Source organism: Oncorhynchus keta, chromosome 3, assembly GCF_023373465.1.
Source record: "Oncorhynchus keta strain PuntledgeMale-10-30-2019 chromosome 3, Oket_V2, whole genome shotgun sequence".
NCBI classification, from domain to species: domain Eukaryota; kingdom Metazoa; phylum Chordata; class Actinopteri; order Salmoniformes; family Salmonidae; genus Oncorhynchus; species Oncorhynchus keta.
The window spans coordinates 33,779,029-33,795,909 of NC_068423.1; the positions used below are offsets into that span (position 1 = coordinate 33,779,029).

At 51.2% G+C, this 16,881-nt stretch overlaps 1 protein-coding gene across 1 annotated transcript in view; it reads right to left on the minus strand.

The window, feature by feature from the left end:
• Nucleotides 1–16,881, minus strand: part of lyst (lysosomal trafficking regulator) — a 282,509-nt gene that overhangs the window by 210,870 nt on the left and 54,758 nt on the right. The window contains 2 exon segments of the mRNA XM_052497067.1: nt 3,993–4,083; nt 10,495–10,693. Coding sequence (XP_052353027.1) covers nt 3,993–4,083; nt 10,495–10,693 — 290 coding nt within the window.

Consider the following 16,881-nt stretch of genomic DNA (forward strand, 5'->3'; position numbering starts at 1 on the left):
AGTGTGAGTTTAGATGTGATACATCTTATAAATTAATGTATGTATATCAAAAGGTGTTCAAATCAACAATTAATCGAGGCGGTGTGCTGAACTAATATAACAGAAGCTAATAAGACAACTATGTATGAGGAGCATGTTAAAAGAGATTAGCAGGACGACACTAAATACCCCAGTCACCCTGAGGTCAATCAGCTCCAGTAGGCATCCAGCCATCCATCCATTCTCAGCTCCAGTAGGCATCCATCTATCCATCCATCCACAGCTCCAGTAGGCATCCATCTATCCATCCATCCACAGCTCCAGTAGGCATCCATCCATCCACAGCTCCAGTAGGCATCCATCCATCCATCCATCCATCCATCCATCCATCCATCCATCCATCCATCCACAGCTTCAGTAGGCATCCATCCATCCACAGCTCCAGTAGGCATCCATCCATCCATCCATCCATGCTCAGCTCCAGTAGGCATCCATCCATCCATCCACAGCTCCAGTAGGCATCCATCTATCCATCCATCCACAGCTCCAGTAGGCATCCATCCATCCATCCATCCATTCTCAGCTCCAGTAGGCATCCATCCATCCATCCACAGCTCCAGTAGGCATCCATCTATCCATCCATCCACAGCTCCAGTAGGCATCCATCCATCCACAGCTCCAGTAGGCATCCATCTATCCATCCATCCACAGCTCCAGTAGGCATCCATCTATCCATCCATCCACAGCTCCAGTAGGCATCCATCCATCCATCCATCCACAGCTCCAGTAGGCATCCATCCATCCACAGCTCCAGTAGGCATCCATCATCCCATCCAGTAGGCATCCATCTATCCATCCATCCACAGATCCAGTAGGCATCCATCTATCCATCCACCCACAGCTCCAGTAGGAATCCATCTAGGAATCCATCTATCCATCCACCCACAGCTCCAGTAGGCATCCATCCACCCACAGCTCCAGTAGGCATCCATCATCCATCCATCCACAGCTCCAGTAGGCATCCATCTATCCAACCATCCATCCACAGCTCCAGTAGGCATCCATCTATCCACAGCTCCAGTAGGAATCCATCTATCCATCCAACCATCCATCCACAGCTCCAGTAGGAATCCATCTATCCATCCAACCATCCATCCACAGCTCCAGTAGGAATCCATCTATCCATCCACCCACAGCTCCAGTAGGCAACCATCCATCCACAGCTCCAGTAGGCATCCATCTATCCACAGCTCCAGTAAGCAACCATCTATCCAACCATCCATCCACAGCTCCAGTAAGCAACCATCTATCCAACCATCCATCCAACCATCCATCCAACCATCCATCCACAGCTCCAGTAAGCAACCATCTATCCAACCATCCATCCAACCATCCATCCAACCATCCATCCAACCATCTATCCAACCATCCATCCAACCATCCATCCAAATCCAACCATCCATCCAACCATCCATCCAACCATCCATCCATCCAACCATCCACCATCCAGTCCAACCATCTATCCAACCATCTATCCAACCATCCATCCAACCATCCATCCATCCAACCATCCATCCAACCATCCATCCACAGCTCCAGTAAGCAACCATCTATCCAACCATCCATCCAACCATCCATCCACAGCTCCAGTAGGCAACCATCTATCCAACCATCCATCCAACCATCCATCCACAGCTCCAGTAAGCAACCATCTATCCAACCATCCATCCAACCATCCATCCACAGCTCCAGTAAGCAACCATCTATCCAACCATCCATCCACAGCTCCAGTAGGAATCCATCTATCCATCCAACCATCCATCCAACCATCCACCCACAGCTCCAGTGGACATCCATCCACCCACAGCTCCAGTAGGCAACCATCCACCCACAGCTCCAGTAGGAATCCATCCATCTATCCATCCATCCATCCACAGCTCCAGTAGGCAACCATCCATCCACAGCTCCAGTAGGCAACCATCCATCCACAGCTCCAGTAGGAATCCATCTATCCAACCATCCATCCACAACTCCAGTAGGCAACCATCCATCCAACCACAGCTCCAGTAGGCAACCATCTATCCAACCATCCACCCACAGCTCCAGTGGACATCCATCCACCCACAGCTCCAGTAGGCATCCATCCACCCACAGCTCCAGTAGGCATCCATCCACCCACAGCTCCAGTAAGCAACCATCCATCCAACCATCCATCCACAGCTCCAGTAGGAATCCATCTATCCAACCATCCATCCACAACTCCAGTAGGCAACCATCCATCCAACCACAGCTCCAGTAGGCAACCATCTATCCAACCATCCACCCACAGCTCCAGTGGACATCCATCCACCCACAGCTCCAGTAGGCATCCATCCACCCACAGCTCCAGTAAGCAACCATCCATCCAACCATCCATCCACAACTCCAGTAGGAATCCATCTATCCATCCATCCAACCACAGCTCCAGTAGGCAACCATCTATCCAACCATCCACCCACAGCTCCAGTGGGCATCCATCCACCCACAGCTCCAGTAGACATCCATCCACCCACAGCTCCAGTAGGCATCCATCCACCCACAGCTCCAGTAGGAATCCATCCATCTATCCATCCATCCATCCATCCACAGCTCCAGTAGGCATCCATCTATCCAACCATCCACAGCTCCAGTAGGCAACCATCTATCCAACCATCCACCCACAGCTCCAATGGACATCCATCCACCCACAGCTCCAGTAGGCATCCATCCACCCACAGCTCCAGTAGGCATCCATCCACCCACAGCTCCAGTAGGCATCCATCCATCCATCCATCTATCCAACCATCCATCCAACCATCTATCCAACCATCCATCCATCCACAGCTCCAGTAGGAATCCATCCATCTATCCATCCATCCATCCACAGCTCCAGTAGGCATCCATCTATCCATCCACCCACAGCTCCAGTAGGCATCCATCCATCTATCCATCTATCCAACCATCCATCCAACCATCTATCCAACCATCCATCCATCCACAGCTCCATCTAGGCATCCATCCACCCACAGCTCCAGTAGGCATCCATCCATCTATCCATCTATCCATCCATCCATCAACAGCTCCACCATCCATCCCATCTATCCATCCATCCACAGCTCCAGTAGACATCCATCTACCCAACCATCCATCCAACCATCCATCTATCCAACCATCCATAACTTCTATCCAACCATGTTCTATATAACCATCCACCCACTGCTCTCTTAAACTAAATCCATCAATGTTTACAGCTACAATATCCATCAATCCATCCATCCACAGCTCCTAGGCAACCATTGTGTTAGGCATCCATCCACTATCCAGATCCAACCATCCATCGTCAACCAGTACCATCTATGTTAGTTCCATCCAGATGTGTGTTAGGACCATCCACGGTAGCTCCAGGAGGTCATCCAGTAGTTATGTTAGTTGTATAGATGTGTGTTGTTCTATATAACTCACTGCTCTCTTAAACTAGAATACATCAATGTTTACAGCTACAATATCCATCAATCCATCCACTCCTGGGTTGTGTTAGGACACACGGTAGAGGAGGTCAACAGTAGTTATGTTACAGTTGTATAGATGTGTGTTAGGACACACGGTAGAGGAGGTCAACAGTAGTTATGTTACAGTTGTATAGATGTGTGTTAGGAGACACGGTAGAGGAGGTCAACAGTAGTTATGTTACAGTTGTATAGATGTGTGTTAGGAGACACGGTAGAGGACGTCAACAGTAGTTTTGTTAGTTGTATAGATGTGTGTTAGGAGACACGGTAGAGGAAGTCAACAGTAGTTTTGTTACAGTTGTATAGATGTGTGTTAGGACACACGGTAGAGGAAGTCAACAGTAGTTTAGGTAGTTAGGTTGGTTTTACCTGGTGTGTGTTAGTGATGAAGGTGTGGAGGACCTAACTGGTGTTTTACAGGTAGCAGGTGTACACTGTGAAGGCGGTGTGTGTTAGTGATGAAGGTGTGGAGTGTGGAGGACCTACCTGGGGCCTTCTCCTCCTGAACAGGTATCTTCCAGACCAGTGGCAGTAGAGACAGCAGCAGGGTTAGCAGCTCCTCTCGACAGGTCAGCTCCTACAGAGAGAGAGTCTCGGTTAGCTAGAATATTCTCTCGCTCTCTCTACAGGTCAGCTTCTACAGGGAGACAGCGTCTTGGTTAGCTAGAATATTCTCTCTCTCTCTACAGGTCAGCTTCTACAGGGAGACAGCGTCTTGGTTAGCTAGAATATTCTCTCTCTCTCTCTACAGGTCAGCTTCTACAGGGAGACAGCGTCTTGGTTAGCTAGAACATTCTCTCTCTCTCTCTCTCTACAGGTCAGCTCCTACAGGGAGAGAGTCTCGGTTAGCTAGAATATTCTCTCTCTCTCTACAGGTCAGCTTCTACAGGGAGACAGCGTCTTGGTTAGCTAGAACATTCTCTCTCTCTCTCTACAGGTCAGCTCCTACAGGGAGAGAGTCTCGGTTAGCTAGAATATTCTCTCTCTCTCTCTCTCTCTCTCTACATGTCAGCTCATACAGGGACAGACATACAGACAGTCTTAGTTAGCTAGAAGATTCTACTTCTCTCTCGCTCTCTGTTCACACCTTCTGAAGTAATATCACGCCATCCCACTAACAGTCCAGACAAATGACTGTATAGGTCCGGGCAGAATGAGAGAGACTTTCTAGGAACTTCTCTCTCTCCTTGTATGTCCTCATGTTCACTCAGGACATCCAGCACAAGCAACCCTGGAGGAAAGCAGAGGACATCCACTGGCCATGGAACCAGAGAGAAGTTGAGGCTGGACATGAAAATGCTTCCTCCTGCTGAACAGGTATCTTCCTGTGGCAGCAGAGAGAGCAGCAGGTTTACATAAAGAGTTCAACCTAATTCATATCCCAAGCCAGTACGCAACACCAGAACCCCGGTAGCTACGCAAAATGACCATTTTGCATATTTGCGTAGCAAAAGCACGCAACTGTGTGATGCCCCAAAAAGTGTAAAATGATGCAACTATGCAGGATTGCCATTTCGCACAAGGCACACACACGTTTGTGTAATGTAGAAATCAGACTTTAACCATCCAGGGTAGAGCAGCGCTAGGTACTTGTAGGGCAGCGCTAGGTACTTGTAGGGCAGCGCTAGGTACTTGTAGGGCAGCGCTAGGTACTTGTAGGGCAGCGCTAGGTACTTGTAGGGCAGCGCTAGGTACTTGTAGGGCAGCGCTAGGTACTTGTAGGGCAGCGCTAGGTGCTTGTAGGGTAGCAGATAAGTAGGCACTTGTAGGGTAGCAGATAAGTAGGCACTTGTAGGGTAGCAGATAAGTAGGCACTTGTAGGGTAGCAGATAAGTAGGTACTTGTAGGGCAGTAAGCAGAGTAGGTACTGCAGAAGTAGTGCAGATGGTACAGTAGGTACAGTATCTACTTGCAGTGCAGCAGGTACAGTAGATACTTGCAGTGCAGCAGGTACAGTAGATACTTGCAGTGCAGCAGGTACAGTAGATACTTGCAGTGCAGCAGATACAGTAGATACTTGCAGTGCAGCAGGTACAGTAGATACTTGCAGTGCAGCAGGTACAGTAGATACTTGCAGTGCAGCAGGTACAGTAGATACTTGCAGTGCAGCAGGTACAGTAGATACTTGCAGTGCAGCAGGTACAGTAGATACTTGCAGTGCAGCAGGTACAGTAGATACTTGCAGTGCAGCAGGTACAGTAGATACTTGCAGTGCAGCAGGTACAGTAGATACTTGCAGTGCAGCAGGTACAGTAGCTGCTTGCAGTGCAGCAGGTACAGTAGGTGCTTGCAGTGCAGCAGATACAGTAGATGCTTGCAGTGCAGCAGCACTCGGTGCTTGCAGGGGCAGCAGTCGGTGCAGATACAGTGCAGTACAGTAGCTACTTGCAGTGCAGCAGGTACAGTAGCTACTTGCAGTGCAGCAGGTACAGTAGATGCTTGCAGTGCAGCAGGTACAGTAGGTACAGTAGATACTTGCAGTGCAGCAGGCACAGTAGGTGCTTGCAGGGCAGCACTCGGTGCTTGCAGGGCAGCACTCGGTGCTTGCAGGGCAGCACTCGGTGCTTGCAGGGCAGCACTCGGTGCTTGCAGGGCAGCACTCGGTGCTTGCAGGGCAGCACTCGGTGCTTGCAGGGCAGCACTCGGTGCTTGCAGGGCAGCACTCGGTGCTTGCAGGGCAGCACTCGGTGCTTGCAGGGCAGCACTCGGTGCTTGCAGGGCAGCACTCGGTGCTTGCAGGGCAGCACTCGGTGCTTGCAGGGCAGCACTCGGTGCTTGCAGGGCAGCAGTAGGTGCTTGCAGGGAAGCAGTAGGTGCTTGCAGGGAAGCAGTAGGTGGAGTAGGTGCAGGGAAGCAGTAAGTCGAGTAGGTGCAGGGCAGCAGTAAGTGGAGTAGGTGCAGGGCAGCAGTAAGTGGAGTAGGTGCAGGGCAGCAGTAAGTGGAGTAGGTGCAGGGCAGCAGTAAGTGGAGTAGGTGCAGGGCAGCAGTAAGTGGAGTAGGTGCAGGGCAGCAGTAAGTGGAGTAGGTGCAGGGCAGCAGTAAGTGGAGTAGGTGCAGGGCAGCAGTAAGTAGAGTAGGTGCAGGGCAGCAGTAAATAGAGTAGGTGCAGGGCAGCAGTAAGTGGAGTAGGTGCAGGGCAGCAGTAGGTACTTGCAGGGCAGCAGTAAGTAGATTAGGTGCAGGGCAGCAGTAGGTACTTGCAGGGCAGCAGTAAGTAGAGTAGGTGCAGGGCAGCAGTTGGTGGAGTAGGTGCAGGGCAGCAGTAAGTGCAGTAGGTGCAGGGCAGCAGTAGATACTTGCAGGGCAGCAGTAAGTAGAGTAGGTGCAGGGCAGCAGTAAGTGCAGTAGGTACAGGGCAGCAGTAGATACTTGCAGGGCAGCAGTAAGTGCAGTAGGTGCAGGGCAGCAGTAAGTGGAGTAGGTGCAGGGCAGCAGTTGGTACTTGCAGGGCAGCAGTAAGTAGAGTAGGTGCAGGGCAGCAGTAGGTACTTGCAGGGCAGCAGTAAGTGGAGTAGGTGCAGGGCAGCAGTAAGTGGAGTAGGTGCAGGGCAGCAGTAAGTGGAGGAGGTGCAGGGCAGCAGTAAGTGCAGTAGGTGCAGGGCAGCAGTAAGTGCAGTAGGTGCAGGGCAGCAGTAAGTGGAGTAGGTGCAGGGCAGCAGTAAGTAGAGTAGGTGCAGGGCAGCAGTAAGTGGGGTAGGTGCAGGGCAGCAGTTGGTGGAGTAGGTGCAGGGCAGCAGTAAGTGGAGTAGGTGCAGGGCAGCAGTAGATACTTGTAGGGCAGCAGTAAGTAGAGTAGGTGCATGGCAGCAGTAAGTGCAGTAGGTGCAGGGCAGCAGTTGGTGGAGTAGGTGCAAGGAGGGACTGGTATGGGGTGTCCTACTTGGTTCCCCTTGATTTACCCCTGTCAGTTAGACTGTGTCCTCCTGCCAGTAAGAGCCTACTGTGTGTGACTATGTACTGTGTGGCTTGGGATATGTGGTGTGTGCATGACAGCCTCTCTCTAAATATCTTCTCTACTCCTCTGTGACCCACGACCAGAGCATTCCTCATCAGGGAGAGAAAATGCAGTGCCTTAACGTGTGAATTAAAACCAAATAAGACTAAGTGTACGTCCCCACTATGAGGGCTCTGGTCTAAAATAGTGCACTATACTCTCTCCACCTCTAGAACCTCTCCTGGCAGAGCTCTCCTCTCCACCTCTAGAACCTCTCCTGGCAGAGCTCTCTTCTCCACCTCTAGAACCTCTCCTCTAGAACCTCTCCTGGCAGAGCTCTCCTCTCCACCTCTAGAACCTCTCCTGGCAGAGCTCTCCTCTCCACCTCGAGAACCTCTCCTGGCAGAGCTCTCCTCTCCACCTCGAGAACCTCTCCTGGCAGAGCTCTCCCCTCTCTCCACCTCTAGAACCTCTCCTGGCAGAGCTCTCCTCTCCACCTCTAGAACCTCTCCTGGCAGAGCTCTCCTCTCCACCTCGAGAACCCTCCTCTAGAACCTCTCCTGGCAGAGCTCTCCTCTCCACCTCGAGAACCTCTCCTGGCAGAGCTCTCCTCTCCACCCGAGAACCTCCTGGCAGAGCTCTCCTCTCCACCTCTAGAACCTCTCCTGGCAGAGCTCTCCTCTCCACCTCTAGAACCTCTCCTGGCAGAGCTCTCCTCTCCACCTCGAGAACCTCTCCTGGCAGAGCTCTCCTCTCCACCTCTAGAACCTCTCCTCTAGAACCTCTCCTGGCAGAGCTCTCCTCTCCACCTCTAGAACCTCTCCTGGCAGAGCTCTCCTCTCCACCTCTAGAACCTCTCCTGGCAGAGCTCTCCTCTCCACCTCTAGAACCTCTCCTGGCAGAGCTCTCCTCTCCACCTCTAGAACCTCTCTTGGCAGAGCTCTCCTCTCCACCTCTAGAACCTCTCCTGGCAGAGCTCTCCTCTCCACCTCTAGAACCTCTCCTCCTCTAGAACCTCTCCTGGCAGAGCTCTCCTCTCCACCTCTAGAACCTCTCCTGGCAGAGCTCTCCCCTCTCTCCACCTCTAGAACCTCTCCTGGCAGAGCTCTCCTCTCCACCTCTATAACCTCTCCACCTCTAGAACCTCTCCTGGCAGAGCTCTCCCCTCTCTCCACATCTAGAACCTCTCCTGGCAGAGCTCTCCCCTCTCTCCACCTCTCAAACCTCTCCTCTAGAACCTCTCCTGGCAGAGCTCTCCCCTCTCTCCACCTCTAGAACCTCTCCTGGCAGAGCTCTCCCCTCTCTCCACCTCTAGAACCTCTCCTGGCAGAGCTCTCCCTCTCTCCACCTCTAGAACCTCTCCTGGCAGAGCTCTCCCCTCTCTCCACCTCTAGAACCTCTCCTGGCAGAGCTCTCCCCTCTCTCCACCTCTAGAACCTCTCCTGGCAGAGCTCTCCCCTCTCTCCACCTCTAGAACCTCTCCTGGCAGAGCTCTCCCCTCTCTCCACCTCTAGAACCTCTCCTGGCAGAGCTCTCCCCTCTCTCCACCTCTAGAACCTCTCCTGGCAGAGCTCTCCCCTCTCTCCACCTCTAGAACCTCTCCTGGCAGAGCTCTCCCCTCTCTCCACCTCTAGAACCTCTCCTGGCAGAGCTCTCCCCTCTCTCCATCTCTAGAACCTCTCCTGGCAGAGCTCTCCTCTCCACCTCGAGAACCTCTCCTGGCAGAGCTCTCCTCTCCACCTCGAGAACCTCTCCTGGCAGAGCTCTCCTCTCCACCTCGAGAACCTCTCCTGGCAGAGCTCTCCCTGTCTCTGGGTAAGTCAGGACCCTAGCAAACTGGAGGGAGTCACAACAGGAATAATATCTGCTAATGTGGAGCATCCCCCCCAACGGCGCGCTAGGACATTCCCCCCAACGGCGCGCTAGGACATTCCCCCAACGGCGCGCTAGGACATTCCCCCAACGGCGCGCTAGGACATTCCCCCAACGGCGCGCTAGGACATTCCCCCCAACGGCGCGCTAGGACATTCCCCCAACGGCGCGCTAGGACATTCCCCCCAACGGCGCGCTAGGACATTCCCCCCAACGGCGCGCTAGGACATTCCCCCAACGGCGCGCTAGGACGCTAGGACATTCCCCCAACGGCGCGCTAGGACATTCCCCCCAACGGCGCGCTAGGACATTCCCCCCAACGGCGCGCTAGGACATTCCCCCCAACGGCGCGCTAGGACATTCCCCCAACGGCGCGCTAGGACATTCCCCCCAACGGCGCGCTAGGACATTCCCCCCAACGGCGCGCTAGGACATTCCCCCCAACGGCGCGCTAGGACATTCCCCCCAACGGCGCGCTAGGACATTCCCCCCAACGGCGCGCTAGGACATTCCCCCCAACGGCGCGCTAGGACATTCCCCCCAACGGCGCGCTAGGACATTCCCCCCAACGGCGCGCTAGGACATTCCCCCAACGGCGCGCTAGGACATTCCCCCAACGGCGCGCTAGGACATTCCCCCCAACGGCGCGCTAGGACATTCCCCCCAACGGCGCGCTAGGACATTCCCCCAACGGCGCGCTAGGACATTCCCCCCAACGGCGCGCTAGGACATTCCCCCCAACGGCGCGCTAGGACATTCCCCCCAACGGCGCGCTAGGACATTCCCCCCAACGGCGCGCTAGGACATTCCCCCCAACGGCACGCTAGGACATTCCCCCCAACGGCACGCTAGGACATTCCCCCAACGGCACGCTAGGACATTCCTCCCAACGACACGCTAGGACATTCCTCCCAACGGCACGCTAGGACATTCCTCCCAACGGCACGCTAGGACATTCCCCCCAACGGCACGCTAGGACATTCCCCCCAACGGCACGCTAGGACATTCCTCCCAACGACACGCTAGGACATTCCCCCCAACAGCATTGTGTGTCAGGAGAATAGCTGAGGGGGTTGGAAGCATTAGATGGTTGTGCATGTGTGTACTAAGGCAGAGTGTGTGTGTGTGTGTGTGTGTGTGTGTGTGTGTGTGTGTGTGTGTGTGTGTACAGGTGAATCTCACCTGGTCGATGACGGAGTCCAGGGCGCTGAGCAGCAAGAAGCCCCTGCCCCTGACCAGGTATTCGCCCAGGGCAACCATGTGACTCTCCTCGTCCTCCTCTCCCCGTGACTCCGCCCTCTGAGCCACGGCGCTGCAAAGCTGGTGAACGTCGGTGAGGAACTCCCTCGCCAGAGTGTTACTGGCCCCACTCATATCAGAACTATGGACAGAAAGAACATATTCACATGTAGAGAGAACATCAGTCAGTCAGGAAGTCCCTGTTACTACCCCAGTCAGTTTACAACTACAGTACCAGTCAAAGGTTTGGACACCTTTTTCATTTAAGGGTTTAATTTATTTTTTACTTCAAAACTATGAAATAAGACATGGAATCATGTAGTAACCAAAAAAAGTGTTAAAAGCATACAAAATATATTTTAGATTTGAAATTCTTAGTAGCCACCCTTTGCCTTGATGACAGCTTTGCACAATCTTGGAATTCTCTCAACCAGCTTCACCTGGAATGCTTTCCCAACTGTCGAAGGAGTTCCCACATATACTTAGCACTTGCTGGGTGCTTTTCCTTCACTCTGCAGTCCAACTCATCCCAAACTCTCATCCCATCTCAATTGCATTGAGGTCGAGTGAGGTGGAAACTGAGCTGCACTTCCCAACGTCCTGCCAAATGTATGGCCATAATAAAGACACATATGTCAAATCAGATTGGGCTGGAGCCAGAGACAGCAGAACCAAGTTCCTACATTTGAATTTCAAACAAAACCACACTACATTTTCTCTCTGGGACTCTCAGGATGACAAATCAGAGCAAGATTACTGAAAGTACAAACAGTTGAGGTCCGAAGTTCACATACATTTAGGTTGGAGTCATTAAAACTCGTTATTCAACCACTCCACAAATTCCTTGATAACAAACTATAGTTTTGGCAAGTCGGTTAGGACATCTACTTTGTGCATGACAAGTAATTTTTCCAACAACAACTTTTGTTTACAGACAGATTATTTCACTGTATCACAATTCCAGTGGGTCAGAAGTTTACATATACTAAGTTGACTGTGCCTTTAAACAGCTTGGAAATTTCCAGAAAATGTTATGGTTTAAAAGCTTCTGATAGGCTAATTGACATAATTTGAGTCAATTGGAGGTGTACCTGTGGATGTATTTCAAGGCCGACCTTCAAACTCGGTGCCTCTTTGCTTGACATCATGGGAAAATCAGTCAATACCTCAGAAAAAAATGTGTAGACCTCCACAAGTCTGGTTCATCCTTGGGAGCAATTTCCAAATGCCTGAAGGTACCACGTTCATCTGTATAAACAATAGTACGCAAGTATAAACACCATGGGACCACGCAGCCGCCATACCGCTCAGGAAGGAGACGCGTTCTGTCTCCTAGAGATTAACGTACTTTGGTGCGAAAAGTGCAAATCAATCCCAGAACAACAAAGGACCTTGTGAAGATGCTGGAGGAAACAAGTAGACAAGTATCTATATCCACAGTAAAACGAGTCCTCTATCGACATAACCTGAAATGCCGCTCACCAAGGAAGAAGCCACTGCTCCAAAACCGCCATAAAAAAGCCAGACTACAGTTTGCAACTGCACATGGGGTCAAAGATCATACTTTTTGGAGAAATGTCCACTGTTCTGATGAAACAAAAATAGAACTGTTTGGCCATAATGACCATCGTTATGTTTGGAGGAAAAAGGGGGAGGCTTGCAAGCCGAAGAACACCATCCCAACCGTGAAGCACGGGGGTTCAGCATCATGTTATGAAGGTGCTTTGCTTCAGGAGGGACTGGTGCACTTCACAAAATAGATGGCATCATGAGGCGGGAAAATTATGTGGATATATTGAAGCAACATCTCAAGACATCAGTCAGGAAGTTAAAGCTTGGTCGCAAATGGGTCTTCCAAATGGACAATGACCACAAGCATACTTCCAAAGTTGTGGCAAAATGGCTTAAGGACAACAAAGTCAAGGTATTGGAGTGGCCATCACAAAGCCCTGACCTCAATCCTATAGAATATTTTGTGGGCAGAACTTAAAAAGCGTGTTTGTGCAAGGAGACCTAAAAACCTGACTCAATTACACCAGCTCTGACAGGAGGAATGGGCCAAAATTCCTAAGACAGGGAATTTTTACTAGAATTAAATTGTGAAATTGTGGAATTGTGAAAAACTGAGTTGAAATGTATTTGGCCGAGGTGTATGTAAACTTTGACTTCAACTGTACATTATTTACCTTCAGAGGTGAATGTATAAAATCAGTTGCTGTGGTAATTGTTTTGTTGTTGTGCATTATCCTCAAACAATAGCATGGTATTTGTGTTGTTGTAATAGCTACTGTAAATTGGACACTGCAGAGACAGTCGACAGGGACAGTCGACAGAGACAGTCGACAGGGACAGTCGACAGAGACAGTCGACAGAGACAGTCGACAGAGACAGTCGACAGAGACAGTCGACAGAGACAGTCGACAGGGACAGTCGACAGAGACAGTCGACAGAGACAGTCGACAGAGACAGTCGACAGAGACAGTCGACAGAGACAGTCAACATTTACATTTAAGTCATTTAGCAGACGCTCTTATCCAGAGCGACTTACAAATTGGTCAACAGAGACATACTGCAGAGGCAGTAGACAGAGAGTCAGAGACCGTCAACAGAGACAGTCAACAGAGACAGACTGCAGAGACCGTCAACAGAGACATACTGCAGAGACCGTCAACAGAGACATACTGCAGAGACAGTCAACAGAGACATACTGCAGAGACAGTCAACAGAGACAGACTGCAGAGACAGTCAACAGAGACAGACTGCAGAGACAGTCAACAGAGACAGACTGCAGAGACAGTCAACAGAGACAGACTGCAGAGACAGTCAACAGAGACAGACTGCAGAGACAGTCAACAGAGACAGACTGCAGAGACAGTCAACAGAGACAGACTGCAGAGACAGAGAGAGAGACAGACTGCAGAGACAGTAGAGAGAGAGAGACAGACTGCAGAGACAGTAGAGAGAGAGAGACAGACTGCAGAGACAGTAGAGAGAGAGAGACAGACTGCAGAGACAGTAGAGAGAGAGAGACAGACTGCAGAGACAGTAGAGAGAGAGAGACAGACTGCAGAGACAGTAGAGAGAGAGAGACAGACTGCAGAGACAGTAGAGAGAGAGAGACAGACTGCAGAGACAGTAGAGAGAGAGAGACAGACTGCAGAGACAGTAGAGAGAGAGAGACAGACTGCAGAGACAGTAGAGAGAGAGAGACAGACTGCAGAGACAGACTGAGAGAGACAGACTGCAGAGACAGAGAGAGAGAGACAGACTGCAGAGACAGTAGAGAGAGAGACAGACTGCAGAGACAGTAGAGAGAGAGACAGACTGCAGAGACAGTAGAGAGAGAGAGACAGACTGCAGAGACAGTAGAGAGAGAGACAGACTGCAGAGACAGTAGAGAGAGAGAGACAGACTGCAGAGACAGTAGAGAGAGAGAGACAGACTGCAGAGACAGTAGAGAGAGAGAGACAGACTGCAGAGACAGTAGAGAGAGAGAGACAGACTGCAGAGACAGTAGAGAGAGAGAGACAGACTGCAGAGACAGCAGAGAGAGAGAGACAGACTGCAGAGACAGCAGAGAGAGACAGACTGCAGAGACAGCAGAGAGAGACAGACTGCAGAGACAGTAGAGAGACAGACTGCAGAGACAGTAGAGAGAGACTGCAGAGACAGTAGAGAGAGACTGCAGAGACAGTAGAGAGAGACTGCAGAGACAGTAGAGAGACTGCAGAGACAGTGGAGAGAGACTGCAGAGAGAGACGGTAGACAGAGAGTCAACAGACAGTAGAGAGAGACTGCAGAGAGAGACTGCACAGACAGTAGAGAGAGACTGCACAGACAGTAGAGAGAGACTGCACAGACAGTAGAGAGAGACTGCACAGACAGTAGAGAGAGACTGCACAGACAGGAGAGAGAGACTGCAGAGACAGGAGAGAGAGACTGCAGAGACAGGAGAGAGAGAGAGAGAGAGACATACTGCAGAGACAGTAGACAGAGAGTCAACAGAGACAGTTGACAGAGACAGTTGGCACAGACAGTAGAGAGAGAGACTGCAGAGACCGTAGACAGAGAGACTGCAGAGACAGTAGAGAGAGACAGACTGCAGAGACAGTAGAGAGAGACAGACTGCAGAGACAGTAGAGAGAGACAGACTGCAGAGACAGTAGAGAGAGACAGACTGCAGAGACAGAGACAGACTGCAGAGACAGTAGAGAGAGAGAGACAGACTGCAGAGACAGTAGAGAGAGAGAGACAGACTGCAGAGACAGTAGAGAGAGAGACAGACTGCAGAGACAGTAGAGAGAGAGAGACAGACTGCAGAGACAGTAGAGAGAGAGAGACAGACTGCAGAGACAGTAGAGAGAGAGAGAGAGAGACAGACTGCAGAGACAGTAGAGAGAGAGAGAGAGAGACAGACTGCAGAGACAGTAGAGAGAGAGAGAGAGACAGACTGCAGAGACAGTAGAGAGAGAGAGAGAGAGACAGACTGCAGAGACAGTAGAGAGAGAGAGAGACACAGACTGCAGAGACAGTAGAGAGAGAGAGACAGACTGCAGAGACAGTAGAGAGAGACAGACTGCAGAGACAGTAGAGAGAGACAGACTGCAGAGACAGTAGAGAGAGACAGACTGCAGAGACAGTAGAGAGAGACAGACTGCAGAGACAGTAGAGAGAGACAGACTGCAGAGACAGCAGATAGAGAGAGACAGACTGCAGAGACAGCAGAGAGAGACAGACTGCAGAGACAGCAGAGAGAGACAGACTGCAGAGACAGTAGAGAGAGACAGACTGCAGAGACAGTAGAGAGAGACTGCAGAGACAGTAGAGAGAGACTGCAGAGACAGTAGAGAGAGACTGCAGAGACAGTAGAGAGAGACTGCAGAGACAGTAGAGAGAGACTGCAGAGACAGTAGAGAGAGACTGCAGAGACAGTAGAGAGAGACTGCAGAGACAGTAGAGAGAGACTGCAGAGACAGTAGAGAGAGACTGCAGAGACAGTAGAGAGAGACTGCACAGACAGAGACTGCACAGACAGTAGAGAGAGACTGCACAGACAGTAGAGAGAGACTGCACAGACAGTAGAGAGAGACTGCACAGACAGTAGAGACTGCACAGACAGACTGCACAGACAGTAGAGAGAGACTGCACAGACAGTAGAGAGAGACAGTAGAGAGAGACTGCACAGACAGTAGAGAGAGACTGCACAGACAGGAGAGAGAGAGATACTGCAGAGACAGATACTGCAGAGACAGGAGAGAGAGACTGCAGAGACAGACTGCAGAGACAGACAGAGAGTCAACAGAGACAGTTGACAGAGACAGTTGACAGAGACAGTTGACAGAGACAGTTGACAGAGACAGACTGCACAGACAGTAGAGAGACTGCAGAGACTAGACAGAGAGACAGTAGAGAGAGACAGACTGCAGAGACAGTAGAGAGAGACAGACTGCAGAGACAGTAGAGAGAGACAGACTGCAGAGACAGTAGAGAGAGACAGACTGCAGAGACAGTAGAGAGAGACAGACTGCAGAGACAGTAGAGAGAGACAGACTGCAGAGACAGTAGAGAGAGACAGACTGCAGAGACAGTAGAGAGAGACAGACTGCAGAGACAGTAGAGAGAGACAGACTGCAGAGACAGTAGAGAGAGACAGACTGCAGAGACAGTAGAGAGAGACAGACTGCAGAGACAGTAGAGAGAGACAGACTGCAGAGACAGTAGAGAGAGACAGACTGCAGAGACAGTAGAGAGAGACAGACTGCAGAGACAGCAGAGAGAGACAGACTGCAGAGACAGCAGAGAGAGAGACTGCAGAGACAGCAGAGAGAGACAGACTGCAGAGACAGCAGAGAGAGAGAGACTGCAGAGACAGTAGAGAGAGACTGCAGAGACAGTAGACAGACAGACTGCAGAGACACTAGAGAGAGAGACTGTAGAGACAGTAGACAGAGACAGTAGACAGACAGTAGAGACAGTAGACAGGGACAGACTGCAGACACAGCAGAGAGAGACTGTAGAGACAGTAGACAGGGACAGACTGCAGAGACAGCAGAGAGAGACTGTAGAGACAGTAGACAGGGACAGCAGAGAGAGACTGTAGAGACAGTAGACAGGGACAGACTGCAGAGACAGCAGAGAGAGACTGTAGAGACAGTAGACAGGGACAGACTGCAGAGACAGTAGAGAGAGACTGTAGAGACAGTAGACAGGGACAGACTGCAGAGACAGCAGAGAGAGACTGCAGAGACAGCAGAGAGAGACTGTAGAGACAGCAGAGAGAGACAGAAAGAGAGTAGAGAACACAGTATGCCAGCTGACCTGTGTAATTTC